The sequence below is a fragment of the Argentina silus genome (genome assembly GCF_951799395.1).
Source record: "Argentina silus genome assembly, chromosome: 17".
In the NCBI taxonomy this organism is placed as follows: Eukaryota; Metazoa; Chordata; class Actinopteri; order Argentiniformes; family Argentinidae; genus Argentina; species Argentina silus.
Window position 1 is genome coordinate 9,442,318 of NC_139671.1, and position 24,815 is coordinate 9,467,132.

The following is a 24,815-nucleotide window of genomic DNA, read 5'->3' on the forward strand; positions in this document are numbered from 1 at the left end:
AATGTTTGATGGTAGGAAAAACCCTTCCAGTCACACAGCTTCTAGAAAAAAATGCTGAGAAATGTCTCTTTCAGTTCAGTTTCCACTTCAGTTTCAAGAAAAACTCAGAAAATGTGTCCATAACAGTTCTCCAATGGCGACGTGGAGGAAAAAACATCTCTATGAAAGGCAAACCTTTGATCATAAATCCATACAGAGGGTTTCTTTGGAGACAGCTGAATTCAGATGTTATCCATGAGAACAGCAGAGCACGTTGACATATCCAGTTGAGGCCAGTGCCTCATCCATCAGACTTTTCTGGAGATTTCTTCATGGTATTTACAGAGACACCTTCAGATGTGTCTTTTTTCAGAGTCTTTGGCTCTTACTTAAATCCAAGTGAGTAATTATGAGGAGTGACATGTTGTGATATATCTCTCAGTCTGTGGCTTATGGCTAGGGCTAGGGCCAGGCCTTATCTGTCAGTAGCCTTCTCTTCCCATAAGCCCTGGCGTTGAAGTAAAGATCCCACTCTAAGATCGCACTCTAGTGAAAGGGCAGCTATAACTCGCCATGACGTGCCTCCCTCTCTTAATAACTAAGGTATATATGAGAGTCCCTTATTAAACTTTTTCCCATAACCTCATGGCAGCATATTGGAGTCTTGTGCACAGTAATGTTATTTACTGCTTTAGCTAGTGATTGTGTTTTTTTCACTGTTCAAATTGGAAAGAATACAATTGAGACATTAGAGACAGGGTGGAGTGTGTGTTGTTAGCATTACCTCCTTGACCTCCTCTCCTTCATCTGGCTTGTAGGTGATAATGTACTTGCGGACATTTCCAGGGGAAGCGTCCCAGTTGAGTTTCATGGCGCTATGGGTGACACCAGTGATCCTAAGCTCACCCGCTGGTGGCAGGGGCACTGGCAGAGGGAACGGCAAGAAGAGAAAGGGAGAGAGTGAGTGTGGGGAGGGGGCATGGGAATTAAAGTGAGTAAGTCTGTGAACCATCTGCATTGTGAAGTAGTACACACACATGGGGTCACAGCGGTGCCACTAACATAATTTAGATAGAAAGAGGAGGTGTAGGAGGGGAACGTACAGGTGACTCCTTGATCCATCAGGGGGTCGCTGGCACCTTCTCCATGCAGGGCGAACAGGGAGAGTGTGTATGCTGTGTTGGGGACCAGCTGCTGCAGCTGGACATCATTCACATCTGCCCCAACTCGCATCTGCACAGCAGGGGAGGGGAGAAGGAAAGAGAGGGGAGAGGAGGAAAGGGGGAGGGCAGGACAGACGACAGGATGGAGCAAAACAACAAGACAAGACTTGTCAAGAGGATCCTTCTGAACACCTGGTCCATTGCACTAACTGACACTGATTTAACTTGAATAGCTACAGTACAGTCTGGCCAAAGCCACAGAAGCCTACAGCCTAAAATATACAGCATCTGTTCTGATTCTGTTTGGTTAATATCATCTCAATGACTTCATTGGTGAAATAACCTGTGCAGGGCCAGCATGAGCTAATCCTTCCCATTACCCTCTGTCCAAAGGGTCTGTTTTTTGTAGACCTTGCCTGAACACCACTGTAAAAGTCCACTTCCTGCTCTGGACTATGATCATTGCATTGCCATCTGGAATGAGTAAGGCATCACTAGCAGAGGCCTTGGCTACCTCGTCTTATAAACTGGAAGTGGAAATGCTGAGCACGCAAATGGAGGTTCTATCCAACGTCCTCCATGAGTGTGTGTGTGTGTGTGTGTGTGTGTGTGTGTGTGTGTGTGTGTGTGTGTGTGCGTGTGCATGCGTGTGCGTGTGCGTGTGCGTGTGCGTATTTGTGCATGTGTGCAGTGAATGGATCAGAGTGTGTGGCCTGCTTACCTCTTTCTCCACAGTAGGCACAGTGGCATTGATGGCGCTGTAGAGCAGCATGTAGCCAGTGGCCCCTTCAGCCTTCTGCCACCTCACTCTGAAGGTGGTCATGGTCTCGTCATACACAGTCAGGCTCTTCACTGCGGCCAAAGGCACTGAAGAGAGAGCAGGAGGGAAACAAAACACACAGTCAGCTACTGCCTAAATCTCTCTAGAACCAAACCCAACAGCCCACATCACATCCACACTCAGCATTTATGGGTGAGCCACACTGGCACATTACAAGCAGCGGTCACCCAGGAGCATCATGATCCAACTAAATGTTAGCTTAAGATGACAATTAAGAAAACCACAGTGATCTAACTCTACAGCCGTGTCCAAGTGGCGGACGACAACACAATAAGCTTCCTTTATGACGGTGAGAAATATCTTATAACGCTCACTATAAAAATCAAAGTGACACATTTTAAAAAGGAATTAAATCAACTATAAAGGACAAATGAGCAATGAAAGCACTTAACGTTTGTATTTTGTGTGTATTTAACATCACATTCAATTACATCAGTTTTCTTAAGAGATTCTTAATGAGGCCAAGAATGAGAGAAGGATGCTAATTCTCTTCTTAAGAAAAATCTCTGGAATATGACAGGACCAACACCATAATAGGAGACTATGGGAACTACTTTTTGTTTAGCATTTACTGCCACAAATCAGCTTTTCACCATATATATTCCCAGTTCTGTAAACAGTGTTGTTTCATAAGCCCACCCAAAAAAACAACCAGTAAACAATTTACATCCATGTCGAAACCATTTCAAACAGGATAATGAGCATGGAAGGCAAATTGTGTTGTTTATTTTGGAACCGTATTGTAATAAATCAAATGCATTGCCTCAACAACGAGCTGTGATGCTACCCTCTTAGAAGTTCCTTTTAATCATGTCTGTCCCCCAGAGAACAACCAATGTCTTGTAAAACTCATCTCAGTTCACTTCCTGTGTATCACTACTCTGCTGAAGAATCAGAATCACTCTCCATCTATTGGTTGAACCTGGACACCTTTCAAGGAAGTGATTCCAGAGTGATTACATTAGGTAATTGGGACGAGGTTGGAGGGAAGGAAGAAGAGGAAGACAAACAGAGGAGAGGCAGACAGCTGCAGACTTACAGGTGGTTTCAGTGCCTTTCAGCGGCTCGGCGCTCTCCTCCCCAGAGACAGAGAAAACGTTGACCACGTACTCGGTCAGAGGGGTCAGTTTGGGCAGGACTGCAGTGGTCACGGTCCCATCAACAAACATCTGAGGGGATAAAAGAGCATGGTTATAATGCGGGAAACCCTCAAATCCATTGACATTCAACAGGAGGTTGATCACAAAACCAGACAAGAAGTCGAATGGAGACCTTAGGTAACCCCTACATTATGTAGTGTGTGTGCGTCCAAGAGTTTCAAATTTGTCATGGGATTATGTTGGATTACTGCATATCAAAATCTAATATTCCAACTCATATGGTACACATTTAGGAAACCCAAAACAAAACAAACATCTTCTTGCACACATACTCTATTCTAAATTTCAGAGCATTCAAAAGAACAGAGCACATATCAGCAAATTGAAAGTGAAATCTAGTGATTTATTGTGTGAATAAGCATTTTGTACTCCAATTGGAATGAGAGAGAATGGATGGACAGCCAGAAATCTCTCCCCAGAGGGGGGGTTATGGAAGGTTAAACTGAGCAGGCTTTAGAATGAGGATTCATGGAAACTCCGACGCTGTGCTTTAGTCTCGCTTTCAGACAGTCACACTCTCTATAACTATGCATGGACTGCATAGAGAAAGCACAAGGAATGAAAAAGACCCAGTCCCCTGAGTACGAATGACAGATGCTTATGTGTGAAGTAACTGAATGCAGGTTTATCTTAGCAACTGTGCTCCAGATCTTAATGCATTTGGGCCAAATAAGCTGGACTTTATCTGACTTAACGTCGATCCACATAAAATGGGTGGGCTTGATGATGGTAGCTACAGTGGGTTGTAGACGGATTTGGTGGCTCCAGCCATGTGATTTAAATGTGTTTAAATGTGGCTGAGACAAAGACAGTGTGAATGGTGATCAATGCCCCCCTCTCTCAGCCCGGAACACCTATTTACAGTTGAATGAGCTAGCCTGGTGGACATCCTGAAGAAATCGCGCCTTACCTGTCGTCAATTCCTTTGCTACTGTAATGTATATAGTATAGGCCAACAGGCCTCTCCCATCGATGTCTCTGATGTCTTATTGTTGGGATGGTAAGGACAAGTTGGGATGGGAGTTAAATCTAGGATCTAATGTGATCGAGTGTCTGTCACACAGGGATGAGCAAATCATTATCAATCATTATTAACCATAAAATATATTTTGGAGTCAGATATAACTTAATGTTAACTTGTGTTAGTTGGTGATGTGACCACTTATATAGAGTCCGCTTCATCATGTCCATAACCGTCTGAAGTTGTACTGGGGAATAAATGTCATTTTTATCCCAATTCTTCAAGATGGATTTAAGCATTTAACATTTCATTGTGGACTACTTGATACTGAATAGGGCAGTCCCACCAAAAGCGCCTGGATAAACAGAGAAAATGAGACTACTGCCAAAGTGACCTGATCACCTCTGGCAAGATGAGCCACCGAAGTCTGAGAAAGAATTCAGCTGAAGATGAATCACAAAGCTAATTCCACTTCATATCTAAACCAGGTGTAAGAGCTGAAGATCTTCAAATGCATGAGTGGAGAGGGGGGAGGGGGGAGAGAGGAAAAAAGGGAGGTAAATATAGGGCTAACCTGTTCTGCTGGGCCTCCAGCCACAGTCATGTACTCGATGCGGTACTTTTCCACTGGGCCATCGGGTGCCGTCCAGGTGGCACGGAACGAGTGGTGGGTCACCTCAGAGGTCACCAGGTTAGTGGGCGGTTCCAGACCTCCTCCTGGATGAGGAGCAGAGAGAATGTCAAGTATTTCACACACTGAACCCTCTGACCACAAATCTGTCCCAATCAAATTAGCTGACAGGGGGTCTGTGGACCTGGTATATCCATCACAGTTTTCATTAGAAAATAGTTTCCCTAGCTGGGTAGTAAATCACTAATGTGTTTACTCTTAAATTTGATTTCAAGAACAGAAAGAACAGAAGTGTGTCCAAAGCAAAATATTCCAACATTAAGCAACCAAATCCACAAGTGTTGGCTTGCATTCTGTCTGTTCATTGGCTCTTATCATCCAGGTCATGCTGCTCTTAGTAGTTTACTTTGCCTCGTATGCTAATCTGTCTGTGAAATGGATGGGGAATATCAGGACAGTTTGTTCTGGGTTAAGCATTAAATGACTGTTTAACGTCTCCTTCCCACCATCTGATTCTGTCTGTGTTTCTTCTGGCATCTTACAAAGATCCCAATCTTTGTACCAAATACAAAAACATGACTGACTCAGCAGTGGACGAAGAACTGACCGCCAGGAATTTTACATCTGTTGACTTTATCAATTCAGAAGTATCATGTCTTATTATTTTGTCTCTCCTTGATTGGGAGGCAGTGAAAGAATAATTGGGAAAGATGATGTGGGGTTTACCTGGGCCCTTCACACTGTTACAGAGGTTGACAGTGAGATCATCCACGATGTCCATCAGGAAGGAGAAGTCATTCACATTGTACATGTGAATGTCATCTGGGTCAGAGGCAATGGACCTCAACTCATTCTCATCAGCATTCTTCACACCTAAAAGCAACATGACACAACATTCACTTCAGTGGAGGAATGACAAAAATATAGATAATTTACAATTATATACAGCAGTAAAAACAAGAGACAATTCAATGTACTGTAACATGTCTATAATCAGGACTTCTGATGATTACATTAAACATGCAAGGTGTTGTGTCTTCATTTGGAGAGTCACCCACCAATGGCGTAGAGTTCGATGTTCTCGTCCCTCAGCACTTGGGAGTTGGTGACGATCTCATCCTGGGACTTGCCATCAGTGATAAGGACACCAATTTTGCGAGAGTCGGATCGCAGTCCCACGTTGGGTCTGAAATTGTTCTGAAGGATGTAGTTCAGGGCCATACCTACAAGGAGCCATGAGGAGAGATCAACTGTCAACTTTCAAGTTTGTGACAGGAAAAGGAAATGATTGCCAAGTCTTAATTGGACGATGATGATACTTCACCTGTCATGGTGTTTCCCCCTTTGTAAGGAAGGTTGGCCACAGCATTCAACAGAGAGTCCCGGTTTGGGTGGGCATTCAGGTGCCACTCAGTCTTGGGGTCTCCACTGTACTGAGCCAGACCTGGTTGGAACACATGATGAGGTCCAAAACAATAAGATCATGCCCAGTGAAAACAACGTAGCAGCACCCAACATTCATTCTAGTAAATCCCATCAATTTCAGATTAAACTTTCAATTACCTTTTTGACAAACCTACTGTATGCCATCATATCACCAAAGGAATCTGATCAAAACAAAGATTACCGATCATGACTCTGTCAGGGCCGATATCAAAGACGCCAACCATGCGAGCGATGAAGGCACGGATGGTTTTGAAGTTCAGACGACCAATACTCCATGACCCATCGACCAGCAAAATGATGTCAGCCTTGGCCGTGGACTTACACTGGGCCGCTGTGAGGATGGAGGAGAGGGCGGTGAGAGGGAGGCCTGATACAATGGACACCCCTCAGATATGTCCAGTTGGTACAGTCAGTGTAGAATGAGAGATAAGAGAATGTTTGTGGAGAGTGTTGAGGAGAAAGGTGACAAAGAACGCCTTATAAACCCTTTTACACAAACCAAATACACAGAAATGAATGAGCAGGGGGCAGAGAGGCATTTCCAATAATACAATAACAAACTATACATACATTATAATTTTACAAAACAACATTTTTTGCTCTGATAACACACTTTGTAACAGTTGGTATCTTTCTTCTGTAGGATTAACAGTTTTTGCCCTGAGGGTCTTCTTTTTGTCTTCTTTTTCCCTGCATGTCAATCCTGTTGTATATCCAAAGGCTTTTCAGGCCGCGTGCCTTTGGGATGTTTCTGAGGCTGTCATTGAGTTTGTCCTCTTGAACAACAAACCCTCCTGATAGGTGATATACAAGGGACCTCTCTCCCAAAGTTATTGCACATTCCTGCTGTGCTTCGTAATTGCTACTCCAGACACCTGTGGGGGTGAAAGGGGTTTCTCGTCCGCAGAGCAAAAAAGGCACAGATGCACTCTTTTGGACACTGAGTTATGCAATCTGCCACTGTGTCTGCAATTGAAAACAAGTTAGAAGAAAATTTATTGACCCACTACTTTTTGCAAAATAGAAAAACAGATGCTTGACGATGTGTTAGGGATTGTCCATATATATATCTGATTATGGCAGCATTTTGTTTGAGTTATACCTCACTGGTAAACAAAGCACTCATAAGCCCAATATAAGTCTGTAAGACATTCATCAACAAAACCAGATGTCATGAACACAGACAGAGATACACTTAGAGGCGTCTGATTCAACACAGATGACACAATGACTTTGTTGTATTAAATGCATCTGAGCATAATTTGTCTTAGCAGTTTAACAGCTGTCTAAGCTGACTTGGTGTTTGGCCATAAGTAACTGTCTCATAGCCTAAATAGTGATCCTATTCCTAATTGTAAGGAAACTTATAGATGGTGTTATAGATGGCACTCAGTACCCAACAGAATTCCATCATGTTAAGGAGCACGAAAGGTTTCTGCCATTGTCATTAAACACTAGTGCCAAACCAGCCATCCAGTGGCCAATGCTGCCATAGTTGGAGTGTGGGTGTCCATGGTAGTGGAGGCTGGCGGAGTTAGAAATCAGAGGACGGGCTCATTGTAATGCATGGAATGGAATGAGGAATGACATATCCTCTGATTTCTACCTCCACCAGCCTCCCCCGGTCCATGGTGCCTGTTTGTGGAGTGTGAGTGAGTGGAACCTGTGAGTGGAACAACCATCCCCTGCTTGGTGAGGAGTGTGTCACTGTGTCTGCTCCCCATTGCAGTGGGAATTTCTGCCCAGGGTCAGCAACTCTCTGGGGTCTTATATGAGAAAAATAACATTCTAGCCACATGAGGCTCTGCGGCAGCTCTGCGGCAGCTCGGCGCAGCGAACTCTCTGGGTTATAAAACATCCCTAATTGCAAACAGCAACGCTTTTTTCCATTAAGCCTTTTTTTGCATCGAAATAATTTGATATATTAACTTTTGCATGTTAAAAAGCATTTAGGTTTGAAAATATGCTTTAACGGAATAGAATATCGATGAAAGATATTTGTTTGCGGCTGCACAATTAGGGTTGGCATGTTGGATATTTAGGGAAGTGAAAAAAAAAAAACAATAAGAATGAAGGTTGAAAAATGTTAGCCATTTTGTTATCCGCTTCTCACCATACTGTACGTTCGCAAAATGGTATTTGAATTTACACCCAATCGACCCTAAATGAGCTATGAGAGAGAAAAGTTTTGAGCCAAATTTGAGCCAAACTGCGAAAAGTCATCATAGTACTCATTATAATCAAGGTCTTTGTATTTTGGTGTTTAATTCCAAAGTGTTGATTTTGATTCCATTTGACAGCACATGATTCGCTGTTCTGGTGCTTATCTGTATCATATTTCTCTCAATGGGGAGAGTACTGCTGCTCGACTATTCAGTGTGGGAACAAAAATAGGCTGTGGCTGGGAAAGTGTGTGTCTGTGGTTTTGTCTATGTGGTTGTCTGTGTGTGTATCTCAGTGTGTGGCGGTGGGAGGTTATGGTGCTGTCAGGTTTTACCCATAGGTTCCAATGGTGGAGGCTCGGGTGCGTCAGAGAGGGTGGTCTTCTCCTCTCCAGCCAGTGGCACACTCTCCCCGCCATCAAACATTCCAGACACTTCTACGGAATATTTTGTTCCAGCCCTGATGGAAAGTTGAGATTAAATTGCATATCCTCACATAAGCAAGCTGTCTATACAGTACGTGCAACAACATCCAATCACTCACATCTGTCAGAAAATATCTCTCACCTGAGTTCCTCTAAGACCACCGTGTTGTCATAGGGACCAACAAGAAGTTCTCCAAGGTCAATATCATTACCACTGGGGTGGAAGGTGACTTTGTAGCCACGCACCTGCCCAGGTGATGGGTCCCATGTGACCCGGAAACTGGTCTTAGAGGGCTCTGAGGTCTGCAGGTTTCTGGGGGCTTTGTAGGGTGACACTAAAATATGGAAAACAGAGCAACAATATCAGAACAAACTCATAGAGAAGACACGCGACTTCAACAACTTGACGATACTATTACTGTAGGATTTCATTGAAATCAGCCAACCAACATTCCAGTCAGTTTCTTATTAGTCCATAATACAATTCCTAAAGCTCAGTGTCATAGTCTTAGAGCCCAACGTCATGCCTTGTGTTAGTCTGTGTTAGTCTGTGTGTGTGTGTGTGTGTGTGTGTGTGTGTGTGTGTGTGTGTGTGTGTGTGTGTGTGTGTGTGTGTGTGTGTGTGTGTGTGTGTGTGTGTGTGTGTGTGACCAAGTGTCTTAGGTGCCCTGCTGAATGGACACCTCCCCCAGTCCCACATTGTACCAGCACCCTACTGTCTTTCATGGGGTTGAATTATGGACCAACGTACGTGTCGTTCCTACTCCTTGCCTTGCTTTTCCTTCTCCACGCTTGTAGATGGGGTGCACAGTGATATCATAGGTGGTCATGGGCTGCAGGCGCTTCAGCACAGTGGAGGTGGCCACGGCGGGGACCTTAATGACCAGCTCTTTCCCTCCGGCGGTGGGCGTGTACGTCACCCGGTAGTTGACCACTTTGCCAGGAGCTGCCATCCATGTGACTTTCATGCTTCTCTCGGTCTCGTCAGACACAGTCAGCATTTTAGCAGCAGCAGATACTGACAGAGAGGAGGAGGAGAAAATAGTCAGATCTCACATCTACTCGACCATAAATAAGTATGTCAGAGGGTAGCACACATTTTGAGACAATCAATATGAAAGATCTGAAAAAAAGTGACTTCTCGAAAAACGTTATCATTCTCTATTCTAAATGTAACCTCCATAGACTATGGTAATAAGGTTGAATTATTCCACCATTTCTGCACGCAAGAGGAGTCCAGGGCAAGCCATCCGAACAGTTAATGATCCCAGGAAACTTTTCAGGTCAACTAGACTTCACTGGGAGGATTTTTATTGGCGGAAAAAAACATGGCATCCAACTTCTCAATGTGTTGATTGACCTGAGTGTGACCTGTGACCCTGTTACCAGAGATCCATTGGTTCTGCCGTGCAAACGTAATAAGGTAAGCACGGATATGAAAGAGGTGAGGTCTCCTGAGATGTCTCAAGGTTGTTCCTGTTCGAAATATGCTTGACAGGCTTGCCAGAGTCAATAAACGATGTGTCTTTCCATATCTACATGTGTCTATTCAAACCATTGCAAAACTGGCCTGTTTGGGGAAGTTTCCATCAATATGATTTCCCATGTGTGTATATGTGAGATTGGGGATGTGTGGTCATTTTTAGAGTGTGTCTAAATTCTGCTCCCACACAGCATAACAGGCTGAATTCAGCACACATTATGTCATACGCTGCACACATGCATCATTTTAAAAGCGTTCCCCTCAACAAGAGTGACGTTATCTCAACACACATAATGCATCAAAACTGTCACCACCTCAGTTTTCCACTGCAGACCACATCTTTGAAGAGAGTATTTTCCCTCCAAAATACCCGACAGCAAGACCAAAGCCCCTTTCTTTTCAAGAAGTGACAATGATGACCATAGGGCTAAACAATTGTTCTGAATAAAAGTCCACATTCTTTCCTTATGCAATGGAAACCTTCCTTCACTGGGGAAAGTGGACTGACTTCCAATCCCATTGAGGGGGCATTGTCTCAACGTCTTAAGGCTAACACTGATAGCTTTCCCTGGCTACAAAGGAGTAGAGTGGGGGATAATGGGGTTATAGTCATACCATCTGTGGTCTCCTGTCCAGTGAGAGGGTCTCCGTCTCCATGTCCGTAGGCGGCCTGGACAGACACCTGGTAAAGGGTCTCTGGCGTCAGGCCCTCCAGGACAGTGTTGGTTACATCTCCAAGAACAGTCTTCTCTCCAAACTCCCCACTGAAAAGAGACTTCCACCGGATCTTGTACATCTTCACGTTCCCAAGGGCAGCCGTCCAAGAAGCTGCGAAGCTGGTGTCTGTCACATCGCTTGTGACAAGGTCTTTAGGGGAGCCCAGCTCTGAAACAACGCAGAGAAAACAGAGTTTGTGTGAGAGGAAGCTAGAGATTATTGATGGTTAGTGGATGAGGAAGCATATTGTACATCTGGACAAACATATTAAAGTAGTGCCAAGAAAAAGTTTTCTCTATTTTTGTATTTGAGCCTGAAATTGTTTTACACTTATTTTGGTTTGCCATTTCCAAGGGTTCACATACTTATTTAATTGTTTACTAGTTTTATACATTTTATATAATAGTTGTTCCACTTTGAATGTGTGGAGTAGATTGTGTAGATCAGTGTAAACAAATCTAAATTAAATGCATTTAAATTTCAGGCTCTAATGTGACAAAATGTGAAAATTGTGTAGGGGTTCACATACTTTTTCATAGCACCGAACAGTATATACTTTATATATCTATACAAATCAAGTACAAAATACAGGTTAACTTAACCAAAATCCACACCCTTGTAGCAGCTAAGCAGCCATTTGTCAGATTCTGTTGGCTGATTATTTCAAAATGGAAACTATTAAAACTCCATCCAGAGGACAGCATAGCTGAACGGCTAGTCACAGCTATAAAGGCTACAGAGGAGCTGAGAGACACACACATCTGCACAGAGGCACTGAGCTCCAGCTCCAGAGTGCGACCACACAGTAACCTGTGATGTGAGGCCACTCAGTCAGAGATTCATAGACAAAGCCAGATACCTGGCGCACTGGATCCTTTTGAATCCTGACGTCCTTCATCTCAGAGGCGTAGGTATCTAGGATTACAGACATGCCTCTCTCAGTCTCTGGACTGGTGACATATGGGCCTGATGTATGGGAGACTCCCAATAAAGCACCTCTAAACATCTGTTACACATACAGCATGTGAAGGGAGAACACTGACAGGAGCAGCCGCCTCTGAGAGAGTGTGGTCATGTTGCATGACCTCACCCCCATCCTAACTGATAGAGCAGACCAGGGAGTCTTTATGCCATAACATATACTGTAGATTTGTTACATTAAACAAGGCCAAATCTAATTTCCATGCATATGGCTCATGTTGCTGCAAGGAGACACCGTGGGGAGTTTGCTGCACAGAGCCAGCAGACTATAGGCTGATTTAGTGAAGGTTTGTGAATGGCGGTAGCGATTTTATTTTTCACACTTGGTCATCAATTCCAAAAATACAGAACAATGCATACTGAAGAGGGTGGTGAAAAGTAATGGGCCAAGCTACAACACCTCCGTTTCAGCCAATGGACATGTTGGTATTGTAATGGATAGTCCACAGCAGTATTCAATGATTATACTGGATCCCAGCTACTAATACTCCCCTAGTGCAAGATGTGATTTTCATGCTACCATCAAAAAGTTTGCAGTTGGGGCGCTCAGTGGCGTAGCACACTAAGGCGCATACCATATCATCGCAAGGTCCCTGGTTCGATTCCGGCCATTGACATATCCTGCATGTCATCCCTCCTCTCTCTCACCCATCCTTCCTGTCTACTATCTCTATCCCAATAAAGCAGAAATGCCCTTGATATTGGTACAGTTTTTCAGGAATAGCCCCCCCCCCCAAAAAAATGATGTTTACTTCAAAGATGACCATGACGCCACAAGAAAAGTTACAATTACCTTCGGTTTTGTTCTCATCTTACCACTGAAACCAAATTATTTAGCAGTTAACTGCAAACGCCTGGTTTGCCATCAAATCAACATATGTATTCTCTATATTGAAAAATAAACATATGGAAGTACTGTATATAATACTTTCAGGAGGAATAGATTTTTTAAATTTGTAGGGGAGAGAGATTAACTCTAAGCATGTGTTTAATTTTATAGATCAACAAGTAAGCTGCATCTGATTTCAGGACAAGTCTTTCCAACTGCCACGCCAAAAATAATCTATCAAACATAATATTCCTCTGAAGCAACCATTCCAGTCCTGGCTAAATTCTCATTTCCTTAATTTTACTGCACATGTGCTCGGTCCACATGGGCAGGCTCCCAGTCTCCACCACAGAGACACTGCTGCCTGCCACCGCCATTAGCTGGGACCTCTCCACTTCAACTTTTTTGCTGTGGAGGAGCTCTCATTTTCAAAGCTGGGAGAGAGAGTCTGGAGACTTACGAAATAACAGCCCACAGACTGCTCTCATATGGAATCTGGCACTCAGCAGCCCCTGCCTGAAACCCACTCCAGCCCATTTTTCCACAGCCCATCATGAGGCAAAACTGAACAAAACCGCAGTAAATTCAACACCCTTCCCTTCCCCAGGTCTTTGACATAGCTCTGTCTCTGTCTCTCTCTCTCTCTCTCTCTCTCTCTCTCTCTCTCTCTCTCCCTCTCTCTCTCAAGTATTAATGTTTCATCTCATTCATGCAATTATATAGCCAGTGCATGAATAATACATAAAACAACAAAAAGCGAATTTGATGGCTGTATAACAACTATAGTAATAAGCAGTCAATAAGTATTAACTTCAGCAACATAGCAGAATATACATTCTATTGTTCTGTTGTTATTATTTGCCCCTTGTTGCCTCCCAACAACATTTAAATAGCCTTGAAATTAGAAGTGTTTAACAATGTCCAACATTCAAGATGAAACTCTATCCAACTGAGAAATCTGCCATGTATTTGTATCCAGCAATGTTACAATTTAGCCAAAAGAACTCAAGTTCAGGACTGCAGAACAAGCTTTATGTTTAAAGTTGACCTTGTTTTCATGTTCTCTGGACCCATAGTTCAATGAAGGGAACATGCAGGTTGTGGAAAGAAAAATCAGCCTTGTATTTGTATCCAGCTTGTACAATTAAGCCAAAAGAACTCAAGTTCAGGTGAAGGGAAAGTATAGATGGTGAAAAGCCAAAAAATGTCCACGTCTGCCCACTGCATGTTTGTGTTAATGAAATCCCTGGGGTCAGCAGCATTTTTAAGCTTTTATGCACTGACAAATGTCAGATAGGGGAGGGGGGAGTCACTCAGGTGCTATGTCCCCAGGGAGGACTCAGCCACCGAACCATAGTCTAACCATCAATTTAATTATTTCACATAAAGAAAGGCCACCACCATAGGCAGCAGGTTTGAGCAGGACAAGGGTGTCCAGGCATAGGGCCTGACAAATAATCACAACACTGGCTCCCCAGGTCAACATCATACTAAATCCCCCCCACTAGATTACTGACGTTTAAAATGTTTTTTGGTTTTCAATTTGTTTATAAGATTCTGGACTAGAACTGTAGATGTTAAGTGTTATATTTCAGTTAGTCAGGGGGATTTTCACACTCCACACTCCATTGATAGATTGGGAGACATTCCAACTCCTCACATATGCAGATATTCCAACATTTTCTGTGGGTGTTCCCTAGTGGTTCAGTCCCAGCTCCCGGTGGAATTGAGTACAAAGTGTTCAGTATGTGTCAGCTTGGCGGCGTGAGTGAAACCAGAGCGTGCGCGAGGTGCTATGACAGCGAGCGGCTCAGAGACTCTCCGTCCCTCAGGAGGGAGGCAGCAGGGGCCTTTCCCAAGTCAGCCGCCATGACGGTTCAAGAGAGACGCACTCTGGGACCAGGGCCCAGACACGGTCACGCCACCAGTGCAAGTCAAGGGCCAGTCAAATATGCATTGTTGTCCCAAGTCTGGGGAAGGCTGGGTAGTGTCAAGGTTTAGGGAGTTTTCTCAAAGTGTGCAAAAGGGAAGGACACAGTAGAAAAAAACATACTGTAAGGCTATGATGTTCTCACTGGAAGACTCCTCTTTTGTTCCTGTCTACTGTACGTGTGACTTTGTAACACAAACAGACCAATAGAGTAGCTTTAGATGTTCCATAACTCAGGACACAGATTGTGGACAGGACTATCAAATTCCAGGCAAGTCCTCACAAGGTACAAGGCAGAGAGATGATTACTCAATATTCCCACTACCTCTACTTCCACTCTACTTAAGCAGACCACATTCCTGACCCCTCCATGCCCAGTCATGCTGTTTTCTCATTTCTACCTCAGGGACTGTGCATGATAGAGTTGCTTGACCAATACATTGCAGGGCCTTCTGATAAAGCACCATGGAAACGAAGCCTGACACGGTTCCTGACTGACAGGTTAGCTCTAGGTTATTTCATTAGGTGATACGGTAGCTGTGTTATTGTGGCGCACCCCAGATCAAATAGCTTGACCTCCAGCCAAAACACAATCACTAAACATGATCTCTACCCTCCAGAGGGTTAGCGCTGACTGCTGAGATCAGCTATAGGAGAACCAGATGGCTGCTCTCCCATTGTTTATTATGCCTGTCTGTTTGAAAGGTCCAACCTCTGAAGCCACTCTGAGTATTGAAAGATGAGTAACATATGATTATGCTTTTAAATAAATCAATGCCATGTTTGTTTGAAGCACCATTCATTGATTTGCTTATGAAGTAGAGTTTTGTTATAATGCAGTTAATAGCGCTAGGGAGCTGAATTGTAGGCCTCAATAAATACAAAAACATGTAATTTACTTTTAAACCAGAGGACCCATGAAAAGAGTGCTCACCCTCCAGTGTGGTGCCTTGCCCTTCTAGGGGGTCACCCATCCCAGAGGAGTAGCGTGCGCTGACAGACAGCTCATATTCGGTGCCAGCCTGCAGGTTCTTCAGTAGAGTGGCAGTGTTCTCTCCCTTAACTGACACCTCCTTCTTGTCTCCGCCTGTGGTCGGCCGGAACGCTACACGGTACTGCAGTACACGGCCAGGCGCTGCCTCCCATGACAGCTTCATCGTGGACACAGTCTCATTAAAGACCTGCAGGTTACGAGGAGACCCCCGAACTGGAAGAGAAGAGGCAGTTACAGTTGGGTACAGTATACAGGTATGTGAAATTGCAGATATATTCAGGTGTCTGTTTGAATATGGTCCCTCATTATACAGGACAATTTGGAAAATTGTCCACAAGTGAGATTAAGTCTCAAACTGATATAATTCCAGAAGGAAATATATTTTAAGAGCAAGATTGCAAACCAGATTGAGGAAAAACATAAATTCATCTCAGAGGCAGCTGGGTGATCCATGCCAAAGAGGCACAAGCTGGGATGTGTTCTAGCCTTTTAACTACTCTGGAAAAAACAGCTGCTTCATCTAAAGGAGCTGGAATGTCCACGAACACTAACTGCTCTGAGCACAGATAATCACTAAGAAGAATGTGGTTGCCTTGGTGAAAAGGAGTAACTTTCATTTATTTCCATCATCCTCCCTTTGCTTCAGCTGTTAACTGCAGCAGTAATCTGAGCAATCTTTCACCACCTATACCCTCCCACACACACACACAAACCTAACAGCCTCTGGTATGTATCGAAAAATCCCCCCTCAGAGCCCAACCCCTTGTGATGTCTACTTTTGACTTTCCAAATTATAATGACATGGTTTATTGCGTGAAATATTAACTCAGTAGAACATTAACCAGTAAAAACACATGTGGGGGGCAGGGGTACAATAGGCACTCATGTTCACACCCTAGAGGCTTATCAGAGCCGTAATCACCTTCTTTGGTGGTGCCGTCAATCTGCATCTCTCCTCCAGCGCCGGACTGGTACTCTGCTGTCACAGTCACCCGGTAGGTGGTCAAGGGGAGTAGCTGCTGCAGCACGGTGGTAGTCTCACTTCCGCTGGTGGCCGTCTCCAGTTTCGCACTATCGCCCTTGACAGGTACGTAGGTTAGCCGGTACCGGACTACTGCTCCTGGCGCTGCTGCCCATGAAACCCGGAAGCTGTCTGTTGTCTCCTCAGACACCCTCAGGTTACGGACCGATCCTTGCTCTACAACAAACATTGTTGAGTTACTGTAGATGTCACTATAATCAAAACATCTATTAAAAGAAATTAACTAAATTATAAAAACTAAAGAAACTACTAATGATACTAACCCTCTAGCGTGGTCTCGAACCCTGTGAGAGGGAAGCTGTCCCCTTTGTCATACTGAGCAAAGATGTTAACTTCATACTGGGTGACAGGCGTGAGGTGGGGCAGAAGGCTTGTAAGTGTGTCCCCAGGCACTGACATGGACACAAAGTCCCCATTGGTGTCAGCAGCTGGTCTGAACTGGAGCAGGTAGGACACGATGTCAGGGGCATCTGAAGCCCATGTGGCTCTGAAGCTCCTGGATGTCACCTCAGAGAACGTCAATGACCTTGGTGGGAGTAAGCCTGGAGGAGATAGAGGATGTTTTTACATTAGGTCACACACTCCATAACATTGGAGCATTTTCTCCATTCCATGACTGAAAATCCTCTTGAAAAGATTTATATGATGACAGTACTCTATGTTGTCATATTAGATTATTATATAAGGATTATATAATCGGTGATCAAACCTTCAGTGAGTTACACAATACGCTGGCAGAGCTGAATACCTTTCGGCCATGCAATGCAGAGTGACTAATATTTGGCATTACATTTCCACAAGCAAGGCCTCGTTCTGCCCCAGAGAGAGCAAGAGGTGTTATAACACATTTGTTACAAAAAAAGAAAAAGAAGCTAAACATAAGATGACAACTGTGGAAAGGGTATTGTAACACAGATGTAATTGCAAGCATATGTTGTATATACACTAGTAGGATTCTCTCTTATTTCCCAGGGCATAAATCATAATATTGAAGAGTTGGAACCACAGAATTAGTAATTGTTGTGATGTCACAATGTGATTAGTTATTAGTCTGTTATCACCATACAAGAGGAGCAACAGTGATGAGGTCACCCATTATCATTCAATCAACACATCCAATCCTTTGGTATTTGAAAGCATGATTATTTCATCAATATTGCTAAATAACAAATAAAGAACTTGAACATTGACTGATATTATAATTGGGAAAGTAAGTTCAAACATGCCAGTTCACAATGTGGATCTGCATAATACTTTGTCAGACATTAGCTTTACATTCTTCTGTGTTACTTATAGTGTATACCACTCCCCAATGTAAATCAAATAGCTATGAATGACAAGGATAAGATCAATTATATACTGTAATTCACAAACTGCTAGCACTAACTGGCACATACTCTGAAATCTACTGGGCCAAGAGTCTGTGTGTCAAGAGAACATTCACACAGAAAACAAATGCCCACTAGACTTTTAGAAAATGTAGAGAATGTCTAAGTAAGACATTCAAAATATCATCATGAGTTCACTTTGCCTGAGTAAAATTACTGATAGCTATAACCACAACATCTATAGAGATCTAGAAGGTACTCACTTCTCTTCTTAATGTTGAGAAGCTCCTGCTCGATCCTCAGGCAGATTGACTGGGTGAGTTCTTTGGAGATCCTCTGGAAGGCATCAAAGTCCTCCACGGTGTACACATGGGTCTCCGCTGGGGTGTTAGCGATGGCCTCCAGCTCAGAGCGAACCGCGTCCTTCACACCTACAGCAAAGATCTCCACATCAGTGTTCCTCAGCTTGGTGGCTGGGTCCTTGAAGGCATCAGAAGACTTCCCATCAGTGATGAGGATGTTGATACGAGGTACATTGGGACGCGCCCCTCTGCTGGATATAAAGATCTTCTCCCTCACATAGGTCATGGCCCTGCCAGTGTTGGTGGAGCCTCCGCGGTAGGGGAATGATCGCACAGCCTTGACCACAGCACTCAGGTCATGATGGGTGTTCAAGTAGAACTCAGTGTGTGGGTCCCTGCTGTACTGAACCAAGCTGATCTGCACCTTGTTCGGTCCAATGTCAAAGGAGTTCACCATCACCTCTAAGAAAGCTCTCACTTTTGCGAAGTTGGCTAATCCTATACTGTACGAGCCGTCAACCAGAAGGACAACATCAGCTTGCACGTCAATTCCAAGAGAACATTCTGCAAGAGGACACAAAACAGCCGTCATGTAATTGCAAAATCATACACTTAGGATGACTGCTTTATGAATTAGTGTCCTGAATATGTACTGTATTGCATTGCACACTCACCCAGGGACACCTTGACTGGCTCAGTCTTCTCCATGGCCATGATGGGCTCACTGGGCATCAGGCCCTTGAGGGCGAACAGGCTAATCTGGTACTCTGTGTCTGGGGACAGGTCCCTAACTGTCACTGAGGTCTGACTGGGGCCTAAATACAGCTCCTGGCGCTTGCTACCAGCCATCATGGGGATCAGCTGAATCTTGTACCCCGACACGTCTCCGAAAGAAGCATCCCACGTGACCCTCATAGACTTGGAGGCCACCTCCGTGACTTGAAGGTTTGAGGCTGGTTCAACGACTGTGAAAATAAATCGGGACATTTGTTAGGGAAAGACGATTTTCTCACCAGATTGATCAGCCTACATTGTTTTCAAACATTCATGCTTATGAATGAAGACATTCATGCTCAAAAGCATTTCGAAGGCTTCAGATGTTTAACAGCATGTCTTACCTTCTTCTCCACTGACCAGTGAGTTGAGCTGATCTTCAACACCTGCACACACATGGGTAACAAGCTCTTTCTGTACGTTCTTGATCAAGTCAAAGTTGGCAACATTATAGACGTGCGTTCTGTAGGGGGTGGAAGCCATTTGTTTCAGCTCGTCCTCATCTGCTCCTTTGATCCCTAAATTGAACAAAGAACAAAAAGTTGTGTAAAATATAAACAGTCTCTTATAAAAATGGGGAAATGTTTCATACGACCGTTGTAAATCTGAACTCCTGCCAAATTCAGGAGGTTTACTCATTCATAGTTAAGAGTCAACACAAATAAATCCCAAACAGCCCTTGTAAAGTCAATAGTGGCATATGAAAATGATTGTGAGTGTAGAAATTAGCCAATGCATATTCTCTAAGGTTTGGAAGCTATTAATACTGGATAAAACAAGTGATCTATAGATATGAAATGAAACAGGGGTTTACCTTTTTTTTCACTTTTAAAGGATATCCAGCAAGGTCAGGTTTTAACTATTTTTTGCTTTTAGTTGAAAAATATGACAACATGAGTAGTATGTGTGAAACACATTTAATACTTGACTAGTGGGTTTAATGATCCTTTGCTTTGCCATGTGAATATTGATAGAACGAATCCCATAAACAGACTCAAGGGTAAATGATGGAAAAGTGGCTTGCAGCCACATACCTAGGACGAAGATCTCCACTCCCATGTTCCTGAGCTTTTTGGCAAAGTCCTCCACTGGATCCTGAGACTTCCCATCTGTGATGATCATGGCCACTTTGGGGAAGCCTTTCCTGGCACCGGCTGCCTCAGTAAAAGTGTTTTTCAGCAGATGGTCGATGGCATCACCTATAACACATATATAATATAGGTATTACACATAACATGTTACATCTATAACACATCTATGACATGTCCTCCATTTATTGCATCTTTCACAAGATAAATGGGTGTACCTGTCATGGTATTGCCACCCTTGTAAGGCAGGGTGTTGATGGCTCTGAGGAGTTCGCCACGTTTAAGGTGTTGGTTCAGGTTGAACTCTGTCCTGGTATCACTGCTGTACTGCACCACGCCCACCCTAGTCTTGTCTTCCCCAATCTCAAAGGCTCCAGCCATGGCAGAGATGAAGCTGCGGATGTATTTAAAGTTATCCCTTCCAACACTCCATGAGCCGTCCACCAAAAAGACCAGATCGGCGATGGCACTGAAGGAGCATTCTGGAAGGGAGGGAGGAAATGATAGAGAGGAGAGATGGAGAAGTTATGAAAAGAGCATACACTAGGAAAATGGGAGAGGCAAATTATTTGACCTTAAGACACAATTCTAGAGAGAAGCATGTCCTGTTTCCGTATTATTACAAGTCTCAAAAGCCTTATCATTGACCAAAGAAAACAACTTAAACTATGCTGTTGGGCAAATGTATTTAAGTGAACAGTGAAAGTAGTCTCTAGAGGCAATCTGTGGTTCAGCATTTTCCCCTTTGCAAAATACATAACATTAACGTACTGTATGAGGGAAACTACACTTGTATAGTATTCTACACAGGAACTATGGAGAATAAATGTACATTTCTTATTGGCAAACACATGCTCAGATGTTTATGAATGGGACCCTGAGGGAATTAAGAATGCACTGATTTTACTATTTTTAGCATTTTTATCACCAAAATCATCGCATATCAGCGCTATAATCATTAAGACTTTTATTTGCCATGTATGTGTGTATTCACTCCTGGTATCAACAGATTGTCTAGTCATTCAAATAATCAGATTCATGGACTTACTATATATCTGTATAAGGATTATACTTTCATGCATAAAGCTTCATAGAGGGCATATTATTTGGGAACACTGCAAAGGCATAGTAAGGGAATTGCCTTGGACCTAGGGATTATCCTGGAGTTTTATTTCCAGCTCTGAATTATGTATAGGAGGGAAATCTGTGAGGTTAGCCCAAGCAGCAGTCTGCATCATCTGGGGGAGGCCACAGTGCTCCTGTAAAGCCTGATCTGTAATGGTTTCCACTTCTCTCAGCGTTTCAGGGTTAGACTGTGTTCAAGAGGACCAACATGAGAGGCCTTGAAACAGCTGTTAACTCCACACTCCAGAACTCCACACTGAGCATGTGCAAACTCCCTCACTTTGGCATGATTGACAGGCTGACTCTATAACAGGCAGCAAACCAACTTAATGACCAATATTTTTTCAGATTTTTACAGTCAGAAACTGATTCAGCTATACAATGGGGCATTGAATGTGGAAACTCCCTCCACTGGTGACCACACACCAATGGAAAGAGCCCAGATGCAGTTAAGAGCAAAAATAAAAAAAAAGACTGGAAAACTCTTTTAACTGTTTAGTTTCAGAAAAACCCAAGGAGGAAATGGACTTACTGACTGAATCCGTGACCTGTGGTTTCCTGGGACCTACATTTGTGCCACTTGATTGGACTGAAACACAAGCAATGAGATCATGAGTGAATCATCTTTTAGCAGTGTAGAAAATAGACTAAACATGTTCTGGATTTTAAGCATGATAAATCACCTTTTTAAATCAACATCTATCTCAATGTAGGACTCCCTTAAAAGATAAGATCCTCTAGTGGTTACAATGAACAGGCAGAACAGGCTCCCAAATTACAGCATAATAATGTACTGATGTAATTAGTTCCACCAGTTTTCACTGTAATCTCTGAGGACTGGGCTGCTTAGGTTTGTAGAATCAGACTTAAGTATTCGTGCCAAACAGGCTTCCCCACCGAGCAGTTCACATTACAGTACATTATAATGTGCTCTAATCTGCCATGGCTTGGAGGGTGGATGGGGGGGTGCCTCTGTGTCTTCCTTCTCTCTATAACCTTAATCATTTACCAGTAGACCAAATGAGACGCTGGGTGTTGGTAAAGTATGTGACTCACTTGTGAGCTGTCCTGAGATGGGCAAACTTTCCTCTGATCCCAGATATGAGGTGATTGTTACTACATAGTCCACATCTGGGGTCAAGTCTGTGATGGATGTCTTAGTAGCTGAGGTAGGGAGGGTTAACTGTTTTGTAGGTTCATCTACAAAGATATGGAATGAAAGATGCATTAGTCCAGAAGAATACAATTTTGATCTGTGATCTAATATATTCCTATCATGCTACAGTTTGGCTCACAGATAAAATAAAAAAACATTGTCTTATCTGTTGGATTTTATATGGATTAAGTATTTGATTGCAGAACTTAAATGATTGTAAGTGGTTTCTCTTATAAGTGGCAGTAATTGTTTAGTGTAAACTTAACCTACACTTGTAATGTTGCAGTTCAGGCTTAAGAGAACTTACAGCAATAAAGACCACCCACCTGTTTCTGATGTCACGTGTATTCTGAAGCCATCTATCCTAGTTAATGGCAGCTTCCATGTCATTTCCACTGTGTTCTCATTTAAAATCATAAATCTCAAATCTGAGGCTGGTTCAACTGTGAAGAGAAGTGTTAGCTATGTTAATTCCAGCATTTGAAACACAAGTGTATTGATCATAAAAGGCAGATTGATGCACATATATAAGCATTTCCCAACGATCAACACTTCAAGGTTGAAGTTGTACCGTTCATTGTTGGGGCAATTAGGAAGAGGTGACAAGGGCAAAATAACATTTGAGATCATACACAAGTAGCCATTTTGGTGAAAAATGACATCCGTTTGAGCTGTCCGACCGTGTGGCTACAGTCAACAACTCAAGCACATATAGTGAGGGAGAGGACACTAAGCTGATCTAATATAAAATGTTTCCAAAGGTTAACTAACATCTTGCATGCTGTCCATGAAGTCAACCCAACGCATGCCTAAACATTATGTTGAATTGACTAACAACAAACACTTTTTACAAAACCTGTGGCATTGATTTTACAATGGAGTCAAGATTTGAGCCAGATAGTAATATCAGGCATTCATACATTGATTGTTTTTGACACATGTCTACAACTGTCATCCAGTTCCATCCATTGTAAACCTCTTAAAAGAATACACAATGTCTTTGTAGACACTTGTGTACATCTTTTCTCAAAGTGTTTTCACAGACTTGTAGTGAGAACCAACAAATAAAATGTAAAAAAATTTACAACATAAAATAAAACAGTAATGGTAACCGTTCACACTGAATGGACTATCTGAGGATCATGCACATGTACATGAAAAGTTGTTTGTAACAACTTGTGGAACGGGACAAAGAGGTTCCATGTACAAGACGGACCAGAGAATATTTTAAAATATTTTAAAATGATATTCTTCTATTGGGGAAGGACTTCTGTATGTTCATGCTGTTTTCTCATGATACCCTATATAAGCTCTCTTATGCATGCTCTAAGACAATACTGTACTCTTATGTAAGTGTAGTGTATGGTCAGTATATACAGTACTGTATGAAAGTATAATCTATAATATGTTAGAGGTGGGCTTTCTACATATGGGGAAGCCTGCAAATCAAGATGAATGTGGGGATCAAGAATATCATTCTAAAATATTATTGAAAAGCCATGACTCAGGACAAACTGAATGCAAAGTTGCACAGCAAATGACCTGAGCAAAGCTTGACCAATACAGCATATCATAAATGAGAACCACCAACCTGGCAGATCAACTCAAGGCCCATGGCTGCTCCTTCTGTTTCCAAATGGGCCCATCATGACCATAATACCCATATGTTCATCATATAGAGGCTTTTTAACACACACACACACACACACACACACACAAATGCACGCATGCATGCACGCACACACACACACATACAACACACCAACTTCTGTCTCCGTGTTTAAGAGGTATTCATAACAAATGTTTCAATTTGATGATGTGTCAACATAAATAATGTGATCCATGAAAGTTGAGTTGTTAAGACTCTCCATCTCTGCATGACACTCAGCATTTTTCTAGTCTGCAGTCTGGGGCCTGTCCAGAATGGTGCAACATTACAGAACGTTCAGATAGAAATGTCTTGTGAAGAACAGGACTGAGTGTCAGTCAAAATGTAGAATTGGGAATCAGGTCAGCTCTATGTTGACATTTCTATCTGCAACACTGTGAATGTTTCACCTCACTGAATATGCCCCAGATCTCAACATGTCACACCATTCAACATGGAACATTCCATTTTGTCTTTCCCCTTGGGGGTGTGTGGCGATGACCTCTGTTTGTGACCTCTAATTCCGTCCATTAAGACCCCGGCATGGACAGCCTCCAAAAAAAAGAGAGACTTCTCCTAATACGGAGAAGCTCGTATTTTATCTTTCCATTCTATCAGAAAAGGACTTGACCTCCTGCCCCTTTCGGAGA

The 24,815-nt window shown here is 43.1% G+C and overlaps 1 protein-coding gene across 1 annotated transcript in view; it reads right to left on the bottom strand.

Annotated features, from left to right (window-relative positions):
- col12a1b (collagen, type XII, alpha 1b) overlaps nucleotides 1–24,815 on the bottom strand; it is a gene marked incomplete at its 5' end in the record, with an annotated part of 59,865 nt that overhangs the window by 34,118 nt on the left and 932 nt on the right. The window contains 24 exons of the mRNA XM_083688497.1: nucleotides 764–903; nucleotides 1,083–1,212; nucleotides 1,864–2,009; nucleotides 3,023–3,152; nucleotides 4,679–4,821; nucleotides 5,462–5,608; nucleotides 5,794–5,958; nucleotides 6,060–6,179; nucleotides 6,363–6,512; nucleotides 8,679–8,803; nucleotides 8,911–9,103; nucleotides 9,520–9,786; nucleotides 10,867–11,136; nucleotides 15,643–15,915; nucleotides 16,625–16,900; nucleotides 17,008–17,286; nucleotides 18,336–18,938; nucleotides 19,049–19,339; nucleotides 19,493–19,666; nucleotides 20,183–20,347; nucleotides 20,455–20,718; nucleotides 21,894–21,950; nucleotides 22,418–22,561; nucleotides 22,844–22,960. Of these exons, the coding sequence (XP_083544623.1) occupies nucleotides 764–903; nucleotides 1,083–1,212; nucleotides 1,864–2,009; nucleotides 3,023–3,152; nucleotides 4,679–4,821; nucleotides 5,462–5,608; nucleotides 5,794–5,958; nucleotides 6,060–6,179; nucleotides 6,363–6,512; nucleotides 8,679–8,803; nucleotides 8,911–9,103; nucleotides 9,520–9,786; nucleotides 10,867–11,136; nucleotides 15,643–15,915; nucleotides 16,625–16,900; nucleotides 17,008–17,286; nucleotides 18,336–18,938; nucleotides 19,049–19,339; nucleotides 19,493–19,666; nucleotides 20,183–20,347; nucleotides 20,455–20,718; nucleotides 21,894–21,950; nucleotides 22,418–22,561; nucleotides 22,844–22,960 (4,769 nt within the window). The remainder of the gene's footprint in view (nucleotides 1–763; nucleotides 904–1,082; nucleotides 1,213–1,863; nucleotides 2,010–3,022; nucleotides 3,153–4,678; nucleotides 4,822–5,461; nucleotides 5,609–5,793; nucleotides 5,959–6,059; nucleotides 6,180–6,362; nucleotides 6,513–8,678; nucleotides 8,804–8,910; nucleotides 9,104–9,519; nucleotides 9,787–10,866; nucleotides 11,137–15,642; nucleotides 15,916–16,624; nucleotides 16,901–17,007; nucleotides 17,287–18,335; nucleotides 18,939–19,048; nucleotides 19,340–19,492; nucleotides 19,667–20,182; nucleotides 20,348–20,454; nucleotides 20,719–21,893; nucleotides 21,951–22,417; nucleotides 22,562–22,843; nucleotides 22,961–24,815) is intronic.